General features: G+C 35.9%; 1 protein-coding gene across 1 annotated transcript in view; it reads right to left on the reverse strand.

The window, feature by feature from the left end:
• LOC128904766 (oxygen-regulated protein 1-like) overlaps nt 1–15,003 on the reverse strand; it is a 34,909-nt gene extending 19,906 nt beyond the window's left edge. The window contains exons 1-4 of the mRNA XM_054189454.1: nt 14,595–15,003; nt 14,365–14,558; nt 12,832–13,003; nt 4,327–9,979 (exon numbers count right to left, since the gene is read on the reverse strand). Of these exons, the coding sequence (XP_054045429.1) occupies nt 4,327–9,979; nt 12,832–13,003; nt 14,365–14,558; nt 14,595–15,003 (6,428 nt within the window). The remainder of the gene's footprint in view (nt 1–4,326; nt 9,980–12,831; nt 13,004–14,364; nt 14,559–14,594) is intronic.
• Between the last annotated feature and the right edge of the window lie 7,012 nt (nt 15,004–22,015).

A 22,015-nucleotide genomic window follows, 5' to 3' on the forward strand; every position in this document is an offset into this window, starting at 1 on the left:
GAAAGAAGAAAAGGAAAAAAAAGCAGATAATACTGTATTTAGGTGAAATGCTAGTCTTGTCTGTTATTGAATAAGATTTTTGTAAAATTGTTTTTTTAAATCCCTCAATATTTATATTAGTTCACAGTAAAATTAGTCCAGATATGCCTTTGATTTTATAGTCCAGAAATAGTCCAGAATGCCTTTGATTTTAAAATGGCAAGTTTTCAAAACTAAGGGAAGAGGTTAACAAAGTCAATTGAACTGTAAAGTTAGGTATAGCAAAGGAAAATAAAACAAACTAGTAGAAAGGTTATTTAACTATACACATAAGAAGAAAATAAGCAAAGAAGAATTATGTACACTATGTGCTGAATTTGAGAACACAAAGTAAATATTCCTTTACAATAAAGTGAAAACTGACTCTTTTTTTTTAATAAGAATGGTGACATACAGTGATTGGGAAATGTCAGCTCTGTTAACAAGAATGGGCTATGGAATGGGAAATTTAAAATGGAAAATCAGAATGGGATAAAGAGTGCGCTGACAGACTAAACCCCACGTATCTTACACTAAAGTAAAGATAATGTTTTTTAGTAAATTTTGAATGAATGGACAGTTATCCCCAAGTTCCCGATCTCCTCCATGATGATAAGAATTCATCTTTGTAGACAAGGAAATCACAGTAGCTCTAATCTATTCAAGCATTATATGAGAAATTAGTAGCTAAAATGGAGAAGTGGATTAGTGCAAGACTGTAGAGTAACAAAATAACTAGCTAAACGGGATATTATATACTTGTGCAGAAATTAGAAGTATTAATTATAGAGATAGTAGTAAGTTTCTCAGGAATCAGCGCTGGAATTTATCTGGATTTCATATTTTCATCAATATACTGTATAAAGTAGGTAATTTCTGTGATACGGTTGCTAAGAATTATCAAAGAATAAGAGGATCAGAAAATCCACAGTAGTAGAAAAGAGATAATATATAACTGCATAAAGTGCAAGGAAATGTATTTTTAAAATACTACCAAAACTTAATGCTATGAACAGGGAATTTATCACTTAAAAAAAATAGAAAAGGAATGAGTCATCAATGTGACTGTAAGATGCACCAAGAGAGAGATTTCTAAGTGGAGATATTTTACTGTCAGTGTCCCAGAGTTCATTCTTTTAAATACTGCATAAAGTTCTGGTAACCGTACTGAAAAAAAAAAAAAGATTTATTGAAACTTGAAAAGGTCCTGAGAAAGACAACCATGATGATTAGAGGAAATGGAGAATATGTTTATGTAGGATAAAAAGTGAAGAGAATCTATGATTTTGTTGATAGATGCCGAAGAGAAAAAGACTTATCTAAGTAAATGACAACGATGGCTTCGTGACACAGGCATATAAACTAACCATGACTAGGCTTAGGATAGAAATTAGAAACAGTTAGGACAAACATCAGAAGGAGGAGTCAAGCTCTGTAACATCCTTCCAGTGGAAGCTGCAATGACTACAGCTAACAAATATTAAAATGAGATTTAGTAATTAAATGGAATTACTTACCTAATTGTGTGGTTTCTTTCTAGCAGGAGACTAAGTCAGATAAACTGGAACTTCCTGGGACTGTGGTCTATATGTTAAATTGGCTGTTTCTTTTTTAATAATGGCAAAATAAAAACTGAATTCCTTCTAGAAGAATGGCATAATCTATATAAAGCCCTTGAATGCCTGCTAGATTGTTTTCTATCATGTTCTTCATGCATTATTTAATATGCTTCTCACTTCCAAATATATTTTATCCTGACTTATTCAGAAAGACTCTATGCCTTTTGGAGTTAATTTGCAGGATTAAGCTACCTATATAAAGTAGCTCATATTACTCCTCCTGGTGTTTTTCCCTCTGTCAATCAGTACATTGCTCTAGTCAACCGCATTGTGAGGTTCTCTCTTCAGGCTTCTCCAATCTTACTTAATGAAAGCAATTTTATTTCATCTGCGTATCTCAGCAACTTAATATTCTATATCTTCCCCAAACCATTAATGAATATGTAAACCCTATGACAGTATGGTACGTCTCATTGTTGACCTTTTGTCCTGCTCTGAGGTGACCATTTTATTCCTTCTCTTCCAGTTAATATACTGAGACCAGAAGCAAGTCTTTCAATGATATAACAATCATTTCACCACTCGCTGTAGTCTCTGCTAATTGTAACCTCAGGCAGTACATCACATCTCTGTGTGTGATGTAACTGTGTAAACACACACATTCTGAGTGCTTAGTTTGCTCAGTAACCCTATAACAAGCATCTGATTAAAGGTTCTTGAACCTTGATCTGAAAAAGTTAAGGTACTGTGAATGCAGCACAGGGTGCTGTGAATCCAGAAGAAAGACTGCAAGTGATGGAGACATATATATAGCTGTTAATTTGCCTATCTAACATTTAGATATTATTTGAACATAGAAGCCTGGGACTCAGAATGGTATGTGGCATTTGGTTGGATTCTAGTAATTTTGAGCTTCATTTTCCAAACATAGGTTTTATTTCTGCATTGATGTGTAAATTGACATGTAAAAGGATGAAAAAATACTATTGAGACTCTTCACCTGGAGCAGTTCTAAAACATGCAAAGGAGGACACCAAAAAATGTGGAGATCGAAGGAAGAACATCAGAAACATGGTGAGCACAGGAAATAACACACAGCTATTTGGTGTGGAATACATTAGACGATAGATGATGTAGCTTTAGGGTTGTAAGTTTATTACATAGAATACACTGCTTCAAACAACAGAAACATATTGGTTATTTATGGGGAAATACATCTGCCACCGGACTCCTAAAAAGAATTGAAGAGTGCTTCTAGATTTCCTTCCTGTACTGCAAGCCCCTTTTGCTCCAGATTCAACATCCTCTTCCCCTCCATGTGCCTTCTGTCACACAGGGAGGCAATCAAAGCTTCTGGGACAAAAGGGATTTGTGTCAGCCTTTAATTAGGTCCCCAATCTGGATAACCAACGGATCATCATAGGATTGGGCTTATCGCAGCATATATATGCCAGTTAGTCTAGACACAGCCTCTGAGAGTACTGAATGGCCAAATTCTCATTCTCTAACTGAAAAACAATACCTTCCTTCTTCAGGTATATCTCTGACTTCATTGACATTGAAGCAAGGTACTATGCAGTTAGGGATTAAAATCTAACTAAAAAAAATGAAATACTCTGCCTAAGCACAATATACATTAAATATTTTCCAATTTGATATTTAAAATAATTTACTGAAAATTGTAAACCATATATAAGTGCTTACTACGCACACAGAATATTAAAAAATGCTGTAAACATGTATCCAAAATAATTCTAATAACAGATTGAAAGATCCTGAAACGTATTACATACACCTCGTATTCTCATAATACAACATATTTACAAAAAACAAACAAACAAAGAAACAAAAAGAGACATGGACCACCTTTAAAGTACAGAGGTTAAAGAAGAACACACAACTAAACCTTGTAGTGTACGTAGAACAATTTTAAGAGTAAGTGGTGGTGCCTTAGAAGCGAATATGGCAAGGGCAGTCAGGAATTCGGTTGACACACAGTCTCCCTTCTCAGTTCCTGTGGAAACCCAGCGGTAATAAATACACTCCTTTTCTAGTATCCTCTGGGTAAAAAAGGAAAACTTCATTTGGGATATGGGTGATCCTATATACAGACTGAAAGATCTCTGATCTGAAAGATCGCATAACTATCCTGAAGTTGGCCTTTAAAAAGTGACATAACAATTTGATAATGTTAATCTATATATAATTAACATGACTACTGTTTCCTACTTTTCATTGTATTACAGCATTTGAATAGTATTTCCTACTTTTAATTTCAAATTAAATACATCAGTTGATTTTATTCTGGATAAAGCATTTCTACTGAAAGACAATTCTCAAACCCTTTCCCAAATGTCATGAAATACAGGAGTCTCATCTTATAACTTGGGTACCTATTTTAAATTTCAGTTCTCTGTTCTAACGAGCAGTAGTTGTTTCTTTACAAATAAGATGGTTGGTATATAACCGAATATTTCTGAACGGATAACACTTCAGGGAAAAACTGTTTTTAACCAAGAAATCACTGTCTTAGAACAGCTTTTCTTCCTATATTAGTTCCCACAAAAATCTAAGTAATTATCTATATTTCAGCAATGATATGCAATTGTGATTTACATTTACCTGTCTGGGCTGTATTCACATTGGGACTTTTACTGGGTCTGGCATTCAGCAGTTTATTTTGTGATTATTTTTTTCTGAAGATGTTTTCACTAATCTAGTGTTATAGAGATTCCAAGATCTCTATTACAAGTCTTTCTTATCTTTGCTGTTTCCATTGTCCATTGAACAAAAGCAAACTTCTTGTTCTTGTTCTTGATCTTGTTCTTCTTGTTGTTGTTCTTCTTCTTGTTTTTCTTCTTCTTCTTCCATAGGAAAGGCATTTTCATTTTTCAGATTTTCAGAGGCATTATGTTCAACATTATTTAAAGAAGTGTCATACTTCAGAAATATTTCAGAATGACAGGTTTCTGCTGGATCTGCCAACATGGGGAAAAAATTTTCTCCAAAAATATGAATTAGGCTTATTCTTAGTGTTTGGCATATTTTTGGCTTTCTATTGGGTAGCTCACTATCTGTGCCTATCACAAGATCACTGGGTATGTGTTTGGATATGTCATTTTGACAATTGCTGATTTCCACGGGTTTTACATTCATATCTTCTATAACATGTGACTTCCCTAAACTGCTTGTGTCTTTCAGAGTTGAAGATGCAAATATCCCAAAGTTACTAATAAAATCTAAGGTGTTATTAGCATAAAACCTATTAAAAATATTATTGGCAATCTTATTGATACAGTTATTCTTCAGAGTCACATTATTATTGTCGTCTGTTATTAAATCTTTGCCTGACCATTGTAAATGTCCACTCTTTTTGGCCAACAAACATAGACCCAGCTGGTTCTCAATATCAGATGCTTTTTGGTAGGCATATCCTCTCTGTTCCTCATTAATTGGTGTTACTGTCACCATCAGTATTGGACAATGTTGGCCACATATAGCATGGAGTTTATCCAGAGAATCTTCTTCCTGAAGAGCACTTCTGTTGACATTACTAACATCAGTTGGCTGAGACTGTACAGGTTCATCATTTAAAGGCCGTTCCAATGGATGCACCTTGTTGTCAGGCAACCTAAATTCTACAGATGTAAAGGCTGGAAAATTGGTATCAGCCTGTGTGGAAATCCGTGCAGAAGTAGAACCTACCATGACTGATGATTTGATCTTTTCTTTGTTTGCTGCAGGAAGGGAAGTGGTCTTACCATTGCGGCTAGGTTTACTTTTTGTACTTATGTTATCCTCAAAGGGGTCTGAATCACTATTATGAGGTATATTGAAGTAGTTGCAAAAATTTTCAGAGGGTTTAGCCATGTCTTCAAGTTCTGAAGAAGAGCCTTCATTGAGGACTGGGTACTGATTCAGATTGCCAAAGTGCGAGTATGGAACATCATCACTGTTAGTATCAAGGACTGTGTCTGTTGATGTCGTATCCAAATTACCATACATTCCAATCCGTTCAGGTGGTGATCTTCTTATCAAATGATTTTCTTTGAGAAGCCATTTGCCTTTATCTATCAATATTCCTTCATCTTCATTAGCTTGTACGCTAGGTTGATGCTGCTGCTTTGGAGATTCCCCTGAATGGTCATTCCCCTGAATTGTATCTTCTCTGTTAAGAGTAGGTTGTGGCGTTGGTAAAGGAGTATTTTCTGTTCTTGATACAGTGTCATCTTTGTTTATGTTTACTGCAAATTCTTGTGATGGTAGTGAAGAATGTGACAGTTTCTCTGCAGAAAAAGACCTAGGTTTTTGAGAAAAATAAATGTTTTTTTCCACTTCTGCAGAGTGGAATTCTTCAGTATCCTTTTGAAATACTTTTGACATATAAGGAAATCCTTTGTGAAAGTCAGGCTTAAATGAAGCTTCCGTCTTGCCATAAAGTCGTTCAATGGTTCTTTTTACATAGCCAGTATTATAATGTTTTTCAAGTATTGCTTCCTCCCCACTTTCATTGGTCCAGTCACTGGATACTCTGACGTTATAATCACTCTCTTCAGTATCTGGTCTGTAGTCTGACCAGTCTGAAGTAGCAGGACTTTTTAAGCATTTTTTTAATTGAGAAGCGTCTGAACACATTTTATCCTCCGGTTCTTCCACTTGCAACTTCTGTTCTCCTTCGCTCATATCACATTCTGTAATTTGCTTTGATTCATAACAAAATGATAATGGAGACACTGTAGATAACCTCTCAGAGGTTTCCTCACAAGTTTCTGCATCTTCCTTGTCTTTCTGTACAGAATAATCCTCATTATTATATTCTACAGAGGTTTCAGCAGCTAGTTCAAGTTGGTTATTTGTTTTTTTGTCATTACCTGCTGACTTTGGATCATCTTCACTTTTATAAGTAGTAACATGTATAATATCTTTTTCACCTTCTAACTCAGAAGTATCCTGATCTAAAATACCATTTTTATCATTAGAAGTTACACTATGAACTGTTGAGTCAGGTTCTACTGAAGTTTCTGACTCTTCATTAGTGAATGAAGTATCAGTGTTTTTATCTTGAGATTCTGCATATAGGCTGGCAGGCATTTCTTCATTTCTTTCAGGTGGCTCTACAGCTGATGCAAGGCTACAGGTATTTGAATTAGTATTGGCATGTTGACAATCTAGCTGTGTTTTGGGAGCATCCAAGTCTAAAGTCTCTGTATCTTTCTGTATATCAAAACAGCTTTTTAATTCACTAGTCAGTTTTAGATCTTCTTCAGAATTTACACTGTCCTTTGGAACACAAGGCTCGACTGATTTTTCATTTTCATGCCAATGTATACCATTATGAATTTCAGCTGTGGGCACATTCTCATGGCAACATGTGGGGTCCTGCTTTTTGAGCTCCCTCCCAAATTCTAATAAGTTATTTTCTGTTGATTGTTGAAAATGTGAGAAGGCAGCCTTCAGTTCATCAACTTTTTCTATCACTGTAGTTTGTTTCAGAAATTGTAACTGCGTAAATATTTCAGAACAGCTGCAGGAAGTTTTTTGCATGTCATCTTTAATTGTGCCAATCAAACCCTCTCTCAGATTCAGTACAAGTAGCCAAGCTAGGAGGACATTGGAGGAAGAACCAAAAGCTGAAGGAGAAAGGTCTGAAAGGCTGCAGGCTTTTCCTATACATCCACTGTGTTCTTTCTGGAGACCAAGCAAAGTTGATTGTAGCTCATGCAGCAACATGCTAGACATGCAATTATTCTGAACATCAGTTCCCATTTTCTCATTGACAATTGTGCAATCAACTTGAACAGCAACTTCAGATTTTCTTTGACATGGGTTGCTATCTTGAATATTAACTTCTGACATCTTTTTATCATTGTCATGCATTTCATGAAACAAGTGTAACTTACCATCATGATGAAATTCCGACTTTACGGAATACTTGGCTTCTTCTACTATAGTTGTATTAGCATGAATCAGAGAGTCAGTTTGTTTTTCACCTGAATCTTTGACTGGTCCTTCTAAAGTTTCCAAATCACAAATAGGCTTTAATGTTTTTTTGGTTAGATTGTGCTCAACCAGATGGTTTTTGCCAGTCACATGCACTTTATTTGTGATAAATCTTGTTTCTTTATCTATAAAAGGCTCAGTATTTTCTTTAGAAAAATCACAGACATTGCTGTTCTCTACCTTCCCTTCTTTTTTATTTATAGGGGGTAAGACAGAATTTGGTAAGAAGTTTTTCAGCCAAGTTTGGACATAGTTTTCAAGTGAATGCTCAACAACCTCCTCTTGAAAACCCTCGTGTTTTAGAGCATCTGGTGTAATGGCTCTCTCTGACGTATTTAACTTATATGCACCTTTACCTAGATTTTTCTTCATCCTCTTTTGCTTTTTCTCTTTATTTGATGACAAATTTTCCAAAATATTCTTTTCCTTTTCTTTTTCAAAGTTAAGATTATTTGGCACTTCTGACAATGGCTTTGAAATCATTGATAAGTTAGGTATCTGTTCAAAAGAATTAGTTGTGAGATGTGTGCCTTCTTTCTCAGAACTCAGTGTATCCTGACTGTGTTCAGATTCATTGTTTGAATCAACCACCATTAGACCATCTTCACTCTTTGGAGATGAAACTAAACTATTTTTTTTGCCTGACTTCAATTTCACCTTGGCCAACTTGTTTTTATTACTTCTTGGTTTTTTATTAGATGATAGTCCATTTTGTTCCACTGAATCCTGGTGACTGAACTCATCCTCAGGACATACGCTTTTGTCTGAATTGACAGACCCATCATTGTTTTTTACAAAAATATCTGTTCCTTCTTTCTGAGGCATCTCGGAATAATGATCCATAGCCTGTGTTGTGGAATCCTGTGTGGTTTTGCTTGTGATATGCATTCCCTCACTTTTAATTATCCCTGAAATATCTTGATCTTTTTGATTTTCATAGGTAGCTTGTTCAAGAAAGTTAGATGATTTTCTCTTCTTCTTCTTCTTTTTGGTGAGGGAAAATGCAGATTGGCTGTCATCAATGACATGTGTTGGCATCACAGGTTCAGTACTGACACTGCTTTGGTTCTCACTTTCAGTGACAGGAAAGAATCCAGTTTTTGAATTTATTTTCTCAATTGGAGCTTTACTACATGGAGATACCATCTTCATCTGGTCATGTTCAGGACAGGCTGAATGCACTAAATCTTGAGAAACAGGTAATAAATCAGCAGCTTTGCATTTTCTTTCTTCACCTTTTGACTGACATAATTCTGAATATCTAATGAAAGAACTCAGTGATCTTTTTATTTGTTTAATATCACATGACTTAATATCATGGATGTGGTCTGCAGAACCTGGCCTAGCTGCCTGGTAAATTTTTGATGAATGTGTGAAACCACTGATGTTTGCTTTGCAGGTTGATACTAAACTATTATAGGTACCTTGTTCCACAACTGATTTCTCTAATATATTCTGTACCAATTCATCCTTGTCCTGCACTTCTAATGTCTTCCTATTTGTGGTTTCTATTAAATCATGACTTTTGTGGCTTACTTTAAAAAGCATTTCTTCTTTTATATTCTCTGAAGAAAGCTTTAATAAATCATTGTCATTTATATCACTAAACTTTGGATTACTGACACTTGATTTTTTTGTGCTGGAATGAGCTACCATGCAATACTCAGATTTATTTTCTCCATTCTGTATTTCCTCACTGTAGGAAAACTGTCCTATTGTCTTCTCCTGAACCTCTTTCTCAGATACCAAGGTGACACTTTCAACTACTGCTTTCTTTTGTCTAACACGCCTTGGCCCAGGGGTGGGAGGCCTATAAAAGCGGGGCCTGATATTATCCTCAGGTACGTTGCTTACATCTAGATCTGCAGAATTGTTCTTACAGATATTACAACCAGCATTTTTTAAATCAGACTCTGATTCTTTGTCTGACACTTCTGCATTGAATTGCTGTAATGAGTCTCCGTCTTCTTTATTGTAGCTCTCCAAAAATGGAGTATCTCTTGGTTTTATGTGTTCTGATACATTTACATCTGATAAGCAGTCTTCTGCATGCATTGCAGAATTGAAAATGGTGGTATTTTTGTCATCACAAAGGCCAGCACGACTTACAGTGGTTGTCCATTTAATAGTTTCTTCCTCTTTAATTTTGAATCGAACTTTCATTTCCACTGTGATACTGCCATCTTGATTAAGGTGAACTGATTTCTCAATGTCATCTTCATACTGTGCCACAGATAAGTCTTCACCAGTAACTATTTGATTTCCTCCTATACTGTTATGACTGTCAGGAACATAGGAAGAATCTGAGTTGTTATCATTTGAGTTGTTATCATTGCTGGACCCTTTATCAGAAGAAATTGAGAATGTCTGAGATCTTGAGCTAGAGACCATTTCAGCTCTCGCTACCAATAATTACATTGAAAGAACCCAAATTCATTCAGTAGGTGGAAAGCAAAGCAGACAAACATCATGTGCAAGGATCCAGATGGTGAGACAGCAGACAGGCAGCAAAGGAAGAGAAAAGAAGAAAGGACAAAAATTAGTACAGAAGAAGCTAATGAAGTTTGTTTATTTTATCAGAGTATTAGAAAGTAAAGAGAAAAAATATGGCTAATTTTGATACTCATTTTAAGAAGTTGGTAGAGACCGAAATATAATCAATTTTTAATAGAGTCAAACATTTAACTACTTTTCCACTTAATATTATTTTGCAACAGGTTTTTTTCTAATGCCAGAGCTATAGTCTTATTTGAAGCTCCAAAGCCTAAAAAAGTACTAAATGTTCTCATTTTATACTTAGTTGGTAGCTGAGATTGCCTTGAAGCTTTCAAGAGATTCAGAGGCCTGCGCTCGTTTGGGCTTCAAGCTACTGACTTTACATCTTCTACATGTCATCAATCATTAATATATCATTTCCTATTAGTCCTTAAAGTTAGTGCTAAAATGTGTCAGTCAAGGTGAACATATATCTACCTGGGCTTAATCCAACAATCTGCAGCATATGAGTAATTACTGTGAGTAGTGTCACTGACACACGTGAATAAAGGGTACAGATCCAGTCCCCTGGAGTGACCTTCTATAGAGACGTGAAAATGGAAGCACTTTAACTTCTTGTAAAATCTGAATTTAAATCATGACATTCTGAGGTACGTTTTGTGCTACAGTACTGTAGACAATGGTGCAAAACTCAGTAAAGCCAATGAGAATACTTCCAGACTTCAATGAATTTTGAGTATGGCCAAACATGTGTTTGCATACACATTAAATATTCCCCAAAATATTATTTGATTACTCTGTAATAACTTGGGCTTTAAAAAAATTATACCTCATCTCTCTCTAGTAGTTGTCACTGAAGAGGTAAGAAATAAAAGAAAATGAGATGAAAATAAAGTTTTGCTGTCTTCCAAGAAGTTCTGCATGTGCGAGTGAAACAGTGCGTGTACACCCACACAAAGACAACCTCAACTGCTACTGATACGTAAATATACAGAAGCCACCATTTAATAGAAAGGTTTCACTTGCAGAAAGGTATTTTAACACATGTGATATTAACTTATCTACGTTGCTTGAATGTAAGCTTTTTTTTTTTTCGCTCAAGTGAGTCACAAATGGTCTCAATCAAGACTTTCACAGTTAACACATTACTGCTATAGATGCATGTCTATAATTTCAAGGCAGAGTGCCTTGCAAGTTTCCTATGCATATGTTTTCCCATGAACTGAAATAAAAGTCTGTATTAACTCTTCTAACACAGACCAGACCTTATGTTTCCCAAAGTAAAAATCTCACCTTTTCTGTCTTCATGAAATGGAACTGGAACAAAGTGCCTGAAATTTTATTTTTCAGGCTCTCACATCATCAATAGTGTCTCCTACACAGGATACTTTTGAATTTCTCAGGTTATAGACAAAAAGAGGTTGGTTTTTTCTCTCTTTTTCTGTAGTTGCTGTTAACTAAGGATTAGAAGAGGGAGCTTATCGGATTCTCATCTACTCACATTTTCTACCATTGCAAGGCTCAATCTCTGGCTCAAAGCAAAATTTGTGTAGGATTTTTTATTTCTGCAGAACTTTCATTCTCAAAGTGTTCCTATTCATTCTCTCTTGAGCACCAATTATGCTCTACAAACAGCTCTCAAGCAGTGCAAGTCAGAGAACGTGAAGGCTGAGAAAAACTAAAATTAATAGTTTGGTGGGGACATAATAAACTGTGAGGGATGTGGAAGAAAGTCCTTCAAGTAAATGGGAGCTGGGTGTCTTACGTATCAGTGTGCTCCATGACATAGTCAAGATTACCGAGGAAAATCTCAGTACAGAAACAATTACAGTGTTCCCTGGGCTCTCCAGTACAGCATGCAGATATATCAAGAGTACAAGGTACCTCTGTATTAAACAAGTTTCCCTCTAGCCAGTACGTCTGCCTTACAGGATGTTCTGATGCCAAGGATTCCCACATGACCTAAAGCTCTGCTACTGCAGCATTTTGTTTCCCTCAGCCACAAGCTATTCAGCTAGCCTGGCTTCTCTCCAGCAGCTCTTTGTGTTCTTGATCATCCACAGGCCACCTCACACTCTTACTGACCTTGTCAGTGGCACAACTCCATGAGCAGTCAAAGGGAAAGTATATAACTGTGTACCTTTTCCCAAACGTAACCAAAACACAAATATCACAGCCATGAGGATATAGGAAAAGATGACACCCTGTTTACACACAAGCATCTTCAAAAACATGATGAGTTTGTGAGTAGACGGTGCTATAATATTTTTCCTGTTTATGTGGAGCATGGGACATGGGAAGAAGTGACATTGACAGTGACAAGTCAAACCTCCTCTCACTAAGGTAAGTTCTGAAACCTGCACAAAAGTTTTGCTCAAGAAATGCAGTGAGTTAAGAGCCCGAATTAACCTTTGGGTTTTATTTTACCACTGCTGTTATTAACTGTGACACACAAAAAAATAACAACTATGACAATCAAGTGCATTAAAATAAAATATAGATTTGCATCCATGTTCTAAATAAGTCCATTTGAAAGAAAACATTCATACCAGCTAAGTACTTAGCAGAAACTTACATTTTTAAAAAAAACATTAACACTTTGATATTTCTTATGCCTGTAGAGGAGTCAGAGCAGACATAAACAGTTTGAACTGGCCATTTTGAATATCCTTGATCCTAGAAAGATGGTCAGGGTTTATGTCTTATGTTGAGAGAGATAAACCGATTAATAAAATACAAATTAATTCAAAGAACTTACTATTTTCACTTTCTGACTTGGCATTTGATTTTGGGTACACACGATTTGCAATTCCAAGCAACTTAGCAGGCTGTGAATACCCAAGAGATTCATAATTGCTTGGTTTAAAAGGCTCTCTCCCTGCTGCGACTACAGCTCCAGTGCACAATATCAGGGCCTGAAGATTAGCAACCTGGGGAAAAAAAAAAAAGTAACATTAAATTCTCTGCCTTAGTAACCACAAAAAATAATGTAAGAGATTTATCCCTTTCATGCTTTAATATCTTCACTTCTTAGTCTCTACGTTAGTTTGCAGTGGGCTATTAAATATGTATCACAGCACAGAATTAATTTTTCAATTCCTATAAGGCACTTCCTATCTCTGTAAGGGTATGCCTTGTTATATAAATATATTAGAAAAAGACTTCAAGAAGCAACACTTCTTATAATTTAAGTGTTTGCATATGTAATTTTGTTTCATCATTGCACAGTGACTGTTCATAGCCATGAAATAAGAATGTGCATTTGGAGGGAAGTATACTTACAAACCTGTGTTTGGAAGAGGAAAGGGGAAATTCAGAATATACCACAAGTACTTGGCCTGTACTGCCTCAGAGGAATAGGGCAGAATCACAGGGCAATATATGTTGGAAAAGACGTCTGGAGGTCATGTAGTCAAACCGTCTGCTCAAAGCAGGTCTGACTGGATCAAGGAGCTCAGAGCCTTGTCTAACTGTTTTGAATTTGTGTTCCAAAATATATTGCAAGATAAGGTTAACAAACTGCACTTCATGGACTTACAGGTTATAGGGACAGTTTCACAACCAAATACAGAATTTCATCAAATGGAGGGTAAACACAAGATTTCCCTTGAAGTCTTGGAGTTCTGCATGGAATTCTTTTTCTAGATACCCGTTAAGTATAGTCACAAGTGCTTTTCTGTGGTTAAACAACGCACAGATAAAACACTAAGTGAAACAAAACTATATCAAACAGCATGTGAGATGAAAATCAGGATTATTAGTGCTGCACCAACTGGATTTAGAGGTACAGAACCTGCTCCCTGGGTTGAAAACTATAATAGACAATCAGGTGTCATAATTCCAAGTCATTCATGGCAAAAGACTCTGCATTTGTGTGATAAAATATGTGTGGTGCTGCTATTAGGTGCTACTTATCATATTTTTAAAACATTAAAAATCACAGATAAATGGCATTAAGACTACAGGAAGTTTCTGTGTAAATGGGTAAAACTATAGAATTGACAGCATGCCTGAAAGAGGCCTGAGTAAGAAAAAGAAAAGTGATTTTTCATGATGACTTAAAACAAAATGTCCTCGCTTCTCTCTGATCGCAAGATTCCAGTATATTTCCTCCAAACTAGTAGCCTTTCTGAAGTGGAAAAGACATAGAAGGGTAACAGCTGAAATTAAGCACATCAGATCTTACACTAGGCCAGTATCCCAGGCTTATAATTGAAAAAGTCACCTTTTTAATTAAAAATAATCTAGAAGCAACCATAGAAAAACTGCCAGTACTCATCTTTATTCTCACCTTTCTGCCATCGGTGGTATATAGCTTCACAACTGGGTATTGCATTAATTCACTCATATAATCCAGAAAGGCCTCAAAGGTTTGTGTATTCTTCTTTCCCAGAACTATGGTGCGCCTGAGTCTTACATCCCCATTTTTGTAAACAAGCATCTTTCTGGGAGTTGTTATTTTGCTTTCTCGATGGCCGAATCCATCTTCATTCTCCCTTGCTAACTGCACAGCTCGACGACGAGCGCTGACAGGTCTACTGATCTGCCAGGGCAGTGGCTTTTTGCTAGCCCGCTCTAGGTTGATGGGCTTCATTTTCCTCTGATGGGAGCAAATATAAGACTTTCCATCTTCAAGATCCTCCAAATTGGTGATGCTGTGTCTCCCTTTCGGTGTACTAATATTCCTTACTCCAAAAGGTAATGGGACTCGTTTGGATAAACTGTCCAGCAAGGCATCAAACGTTTTATAAGACCGGTTATTAATGACCATTTTGATTCCATTAAACTGAGGATCTCCACTTTTGTAGAAACAGATCCGTTTTGCCACCACAGGTTCAGTAACATTGAAGTGGCGCGTGGATAAACTCTGTTCACTCTCGGAGGAGTTTGGCTGATTCACCGAGTAACTAGTTGAAGGCGTTTCACTCATTTTGACAGCAATCTGGAAGGAAGAGGAGATGGATGTAAAACTTTCCTTATGACTAGTAATGATGCAGTCTTCATTTTGAAAGATGCAGAAAGAGAATTTATAAGAAACCAAGAGCAGCAAGTTGTGCCAAAACCCATTGGATTTAAATGGATCCAAGCTGTTATCTCTGAATTCCACAAAGACTCCAGTACTGTCGGATTAAGTTAGCATGGCTCTACTTGCAAATATTCCCAAAACTCTCCAATGTAATTTCAAATCTCTTATCATTTTGGTACAAGAGACCTTTCCTTAGAAGGAGGTACTTTGTCAGTCCATAATTAGATGTTTTCTTTCTTGAGGATGAAGCTAATGACAACATTTTATATTTAATATATGAGCAAAATCTTTATGAGGAGAGAGCAATTTGTTCCTAGACATGGCCTAAAACAACAAAACTGAAAGACAATAAATTCATTCTGAATTCTAGTTTTATACCAGGGCAAATCCATTGGAGTCAGAGAAAAGGCTCCTGATGTACTACGCTGTAAACTACACCAGAGTAAGGCCCAAAACATGTTTTAGAGTTAAGTTGCATCATAAATTGACAGATCATTTGCTTTTCTATTCTAAGTTTTATATTTCATGATACATAAACCACTACAATATTTGCATTTAATCTGAGGGGAAAAGTACTGATCAACTAAGACTTTTTTTAGTAAGAGAAAAGTCTTTAAATCCTTTAGAGATATACACAGATTTCAGGTATTCTTCAGTAGAATTAGCCTTTAAATTGAAACATTTAAACACCGGTCTTTTAAGCAACAGATTATTTCTGACAACTATATTGATAGTCTTCATGCTTGAAAATAGAGCACTCTCCCTACAATCTTTCCATTTGAATCCAATCTACTTGCAGATACTGTAAAGACAACCCCTTAAATGAATAAAATCGCTTTATCTTAATGGTTGGCTTGCTATGCCTGGAACACAGGGCAGAAACGGCTAGTCAACTAATCAGCTTCAAGAAAGCAGTTTATTAGTAGAGTTTTACTGAAAAGCTGTACAGCAGTCCTAGGGAATATGTTTGTCACCAAAATAATATAAATTAAATTCTTTGACAATGTCACCTTGACGTAGCTGCCGTATTGACTAATGAAACAATCTCTTCTGGCTACTACATATTTTTCTTAATGAAGCTATGGAAAACAATATTTTGACATATTTTACTACAACATACAACAGTTCTGAAACTGATAAGAAAATGTTACCTTTTTTCAAGACAGTCAACGTTTAAATAAAGCCAGATTTGACACGATTTTATCTTACTGTGTTCTTACAGCTTTTCTAAAAATGCACTGGTTTCAGCTTGGGTGTTTTACCTTCTACTGAGAGTTAATAACTTTTTTAAAGTTCATTATTTTGAACAAGGATCAGAGCACAGGAAGGAAAGTCTCCTTTTAATACATTATTTATGCTGTAAATTGTACTCATTCTAAGAGCTGAAACTGAAAAATAACCGAACGGGTCTGCACTAGGATGATGTACACAAAGATTGATCTAGGTAATACAATTCCATTTAAAATAAAATAATTAAAATAAAACCAAACCCCCCCAAAGCAAAAACAAAACAACAAAAAAAACCAAAACCAAAACCAAAATAAACCCTGTAAGTATTTATTAAGGAATATGCAGGAAGAAATTTTCAACCTTGGCTGCAGCAACTTATACAACCCAGTCCATGATGGCTAGTGAAATGGCTTACTTTCTGTGGTAGGGAGGAGCTCCCCTTCTACTGAAATCACTGAGAGCTATAGTTGTTCACCTTTTTTGACACATCTATTCATTAGCTGCCTAATTTTCGTTACACTTCTAAACTGAGAGGTTGACAGGTGAGTTAAGACTAGGGGCACAATTTGAAACAGCCATTTTATGCCTCATGCGTCATTCTGTTTATACTGATATTCCTAGAGGAAATCCATAAGGGCATTTTTATTGCTAGCTCCAACACAAACTTTCCTACTCTCTTCGCAGAGCAAATGTTCTACTCCAATGGAAGCTGCAATGACAGTAGTAAAGTTCTTGAGTGAACTGAATGTCCTGTTACCCCATTGAACTGGCCAAGAAGACTTGAACTCGCTAACAGAGTCCAGTCCAGGATCTCTAGGGAAGGGGAGAAAACTGTTAAATCATCGTCAATAATGGCCAGAGGCAGAAATGAACAGACACAGCTCCTCAGCTACTCTGTACTACGACTTCTCACCCTTTATGAAAATGGAGCGGAATTTCATCTAACTGTACGATTATTCATTCTTACAACAGATAAAACAGGTGGATTTTCTCATGAGACTACTGATAATAATCGCTTCTGAATTAGCCTCTCAGAAGTTGTGCTGGAAATTTGTACTTGAGCAAAACATTCAGTTACATAAGCAGCAACATTTGGAAGAGAAATACAATGTATTTTATATGAAGATAATTATTAGATTAATCTTGACACTGTGGAAGTAACAAAATCCAAAACAAACAAAGAGAATAGACATATAAAGAAAAAAGACAGTTTTCATTATAAACACGAAATAATTTGAATTCACAAAAGTAACTACAAAAAAGAGGTTTTCGTCAGTAAAACATAAGATGAATGATAAAAAAAGATAGTTTTGGCAGAGAACTGATGGCTGCATAGCACACAATGTATGAGTACTTTCTAATATTAATTTTAATAGTGGAAATTGCTGACGCATCTTTCAGATACCTTATAATTGCATCTTACAAATAGCAAGCATTTCAAAAAGTGACTATATTGTAGAAGTTGCTATTTCTTACCATAGGTGATCATGCCGTAATAGCTTCATTTCATCTTAAACATAGTATTGATTTTCATACTTAAATGATTTTGTTCTTAAATTAAGAAAGGGATGATATTACATGATACAGAATGTCTATTAAATATTTTGTCAATTACAATGTTAAGAATTTTATTCTGCAAGAAAATCAAACAGAATTCAGAATGGAATCCCTTTGCCTGCATTCTCATAAACGAAACCACACATTCAAAATTTATGCACAAAATTGCTAAATTTTATACAGACACTAAGTGGAACACTTTGTTCTAAATATATAAGATTATGTCTAATGCCATATAGCTGGGAAGTATTACATATAATTTCATCATACTCACCCACAGTCACATCCTATGTAAATGAAAGAGTAGTTAGCTTGTTTTCAGAGATTTATAAATTGTACATGTGATTGTCTATGCCATATGAAATGAACATCCTTAGTCTTATTCCAAGTGCACTCAGCTAGAAAAACATCATAATCCATTTCCTTAATCTCAGCTAATGTTAATCACCAGACCAGGTTCACCTCAGGTAGCCGTTGTTTAGAGCAGAGTGTCTAGCATCTCATTCAGCAAGTCCTCTTATATTATTTTTAAACTCTATTTACCTTTTAAATATTTCATTTATATAATTTTCTGTTTACTTAGATTGATCAAGAGCCTCATAGAACCACATAAAATAAAAATGTAGGTGGGGAATGTAGGTCATCTGATCTATTTTTTTGCCAGTGTAGGGTTATCCTTCAAACTAAATTCTTTAGTGATATAAATTTTAAATATGTTAAAATGGATCTTCTACCACTCACCTTCTAAGACTATTTATTAACTATCTCATGGCATTAATTCTTGCTTTTGTTCAATCATTTGGTCAAGATGATCCGCTTTGTGCTAAAGATTCTGCTGTATTTCCTCTATTCAGCTATCACAATGAAAATAGTTCCACAGTTTCTTTCACAACACTCAACAAAACAGGACAGTCTGAAGGAGTTTTGTCATCTATGAGGCATTCTTCATTTCAACATATGGGAAAAAGGGCAATGCAATGATTATAAATGTGTGTGAATATAGTTTATGAAGAAACAGGAGGATTACGTCTAACTGTAGCTTAATTATACCACAGAATGTGTTGGGCTTTTTTCTTTTTCCAGTGGAAATACTCTATCTCCGGATGGTAACTGTTCCATCTAATTGCTACCAGATGTATAATCCGATTTGGAGCTTCTTTGCTTAATCAGGATTATAGCAAGCTCTCAAAACTAGCTGTGTAGAACAGTAACAAAAACACTGCTCAGTAGACACTACCACCGCATACCATAATAACTATTTTCCTTAGTAGAGAATTCAACATTTACTGAAGTTTTAAAATACTGCTTCAGTTAAGCTTTCATAAGGTGCACAGGCACAAACATTAAATGATAAACTTGCACGGATATTTTGCTATACACATTGCTTTCTTAAATAATATATTAAGAAATATATTTAATATAATAAATAATATATTAAGAAATAATACTGTATTAAAAATATATTTAGGTCCTTATTCTGTTTTGGCTAATGTACTGATTATATTCCAGTGAGTATTCTGTTGGTTACGCTTGTTCAGAAGATGAACAAGTGCAAATTCTATGTGTTATTCTGATGTTTTATTATTTAAACACTTATACAGGAACTTTTATAGAGTTGGTGCAGGATTTAAGATATCATTGCTACCCTCATTAGCTTTCCAGTGCATGCAAAGCCACTTTCAATAGCCAGCTAATCCATCAGTAGCTTCTGTGTACCACTAGAATTTGGGACCCAAGAGAAAATACTTCTGGACCTGGTGAAGACGATAAACAAGTGTCACCATTTGACAGTGTGAACGCCCCTTAATTCTCTAAAACTTCAAAAGGCTTACAAAGCTTCTGTCCGGACATATGTAACTTAAAAGCCCCAACTACGTTCCTTCTTATACTACAAACACTGCATATGTTCTGAAAAGATAGAAAAATTGTCAACTTTATAGTAAAAATAGCATCAATAAGAATTCCGTTTAATTCAGATTTAAAGCTAACAAGCCACACAAAGTTATCACAATCCTATAGCAATCAATATCGGCACAAAAACTCCTTTCATCCGTTGGGCAGCTGACTGACATCCACGGAACTCCTAAAATGTTGTAATAATAATTTAGCCTTAATATTTGGAGAACAGTTGTTCTTTCTATATAAATAATTTGGAAAGAAAAATTGGGGAATACAAAATTAGTCCAGAAAATTTAAGAAGGCAAAATCAGGTCCCATGAGAAAACATATCAGTGATTAAAACCGTAATTGCAAGCAGGATTACAATTTTCTGGGTTGCTGTCATTCTGACTTTTGAATTACACGCCTGTTTATCTCCAAAACATCTTCTGTTCTCAGTTCTGATACTAAACCTTATGTTTAACCTGTACTCCATATCCCTCTTGGTCCTATTTTTTTGAAAGGGTTATTGACTGGTCAGTAAGTGAGGCAGTCACCAACTTCACTTATTGTCTCTCATTGAAAAGAAAAGAGAAAAGCCGTGTTTGGCTCTTTTGGCTCTTTGTGAACGCAGTGACAGGTAAGTACAAAGGATCTACTCTAATGACCACAGGCATCAGTGACAGTTTTCTTCTTGATTCCAAAGCGTGTCCTCTGGGAAGACAGACAGTTGAAGGTCCAGTGACTGCAGTTAGACTCCAGTACCATTCTATACAGCAAAATGTCTAGGTCAAGTACCCTAGGCAAATACTTGGCCTGCAGTCCCTGGGCTGAACGAAGGGTTAAGCGGAAGCTTTCAAAGTCAAGAGACAGTTTCTAACTGACTCCAAAATTCTTTGTATCAGCCCAGAAAGGTACAGCATCAAAATAATTGTAAAAAATATTTTTATCATTACTTTTTCTGATTATGATTTGTTACTCCTCCTTTTCTATGGACTTCAATTTAGTAACTGAACTGATTAAATGTTACAGGTACCTAAATATAACTCAACACTTTCCTCCTCATTCTATGAGCCTTCAGTGATTCTCAAGATCAGCATCATAGCTAGGAAACTGATGACCAAGAAAGAAAAAAAATATGTTAGCAATGACTTTATCACGTTTGCTGATATATTCTTTTTTCCTTAGCAGATAACCACCCCCCCAGCTTGAGAAACCTAAGCATCCTTTTCTGCAGCATTATCCTGAGTCAGAGCAGGGTCAGAACCACGAGCGATGTGGCCCTCCCTGCCTGGCAATCCTATGGCCCTTGAATGACACCCTTTGTTTAAGTCGGAGCCATATGGAATAGCAGTTAACACTTGAGTATTTTTATCATTCAAGCGTGAGTCACTTCTTTAAAATGGGCAGTTGCTACACCAGTTAAACGATTACTGTTGACCTCGTGCCCCAAGAAAATGCTGATAATGTGCTTTTCGGAGTCCCTTCAACCTTATACTTCTGCTTTTTTTTTTTTTTAATTGGACTGCTTAGTAAGGTATGGAACTAGGAAACTGTTATCAAGCTAAAAAGGAAATTATCACATTAGAAGCAGGGGCCTGGGTCAAGTTCCCTTCAGTGCGCCCAGCCTGTTTACATCCTTTCCAGTAAAGCCTTCCCAAAAATGTGCCATTATTAATATGTTACTACTGATAAGATTTTGGCCATTGCATTGCAACAGCATTTTAGTGTTTGATACACATGAACTTCTTATCAAGTTAATCCCCACAGACTTTTATTCATTAAATTCTCCAACATAGATTTGATAACCAAGGGCTGGGGATGCAAAATGAGAAAAAAAGAAAAAGTATGCCTCTGGGGAGGAAAACAAAACAAATCAAAACCAGAGCCCTGCTTTTAAGAGAGCTCTGCCTGGATAGTAAAATGGACTGCCACTTGTAGTCTGCTTGAGCAGTTTTGGGTTTTGACCACCACTAAATTTAACTCAAATCTGAATGCCTGTTTGTGTTGAGCAGATGGCTTCCTATGGGAAATTTCTAGCCTGGCAGAAGTACAAATTGTGCCATCATCTTCAAGTGGGTTAGAATTTCGTTCAGGAGTGTACGGCTTGTCTCAGAGTTAAATGCATAATGATTCTCAGCTTAGTTTTCCTTAGTTTCTAGCCTCAGGTGTATTTAACCATCTACCTTTACCCTCTGTTCTGTAAGATATACTTAGCTGAAGGGGAAGGGTCAGCCATGTTTTTATTTTT

This window comes from Rissa tridactyla, chromosome 2, assembly GCF_028500815.1.
Source record: "Rissa tridactyla isolate bRisTri1 chromosome 2, bRisTri1.patW.cur.20221130, whole genome shotgun sequence".
In the NCBI taxonomy this organism is placed as follows: Eukaryota; Metazoa; Chordata; class Aves; order Charadriiformes; family Laridae; genus Rissa; species Rissa tridactyla.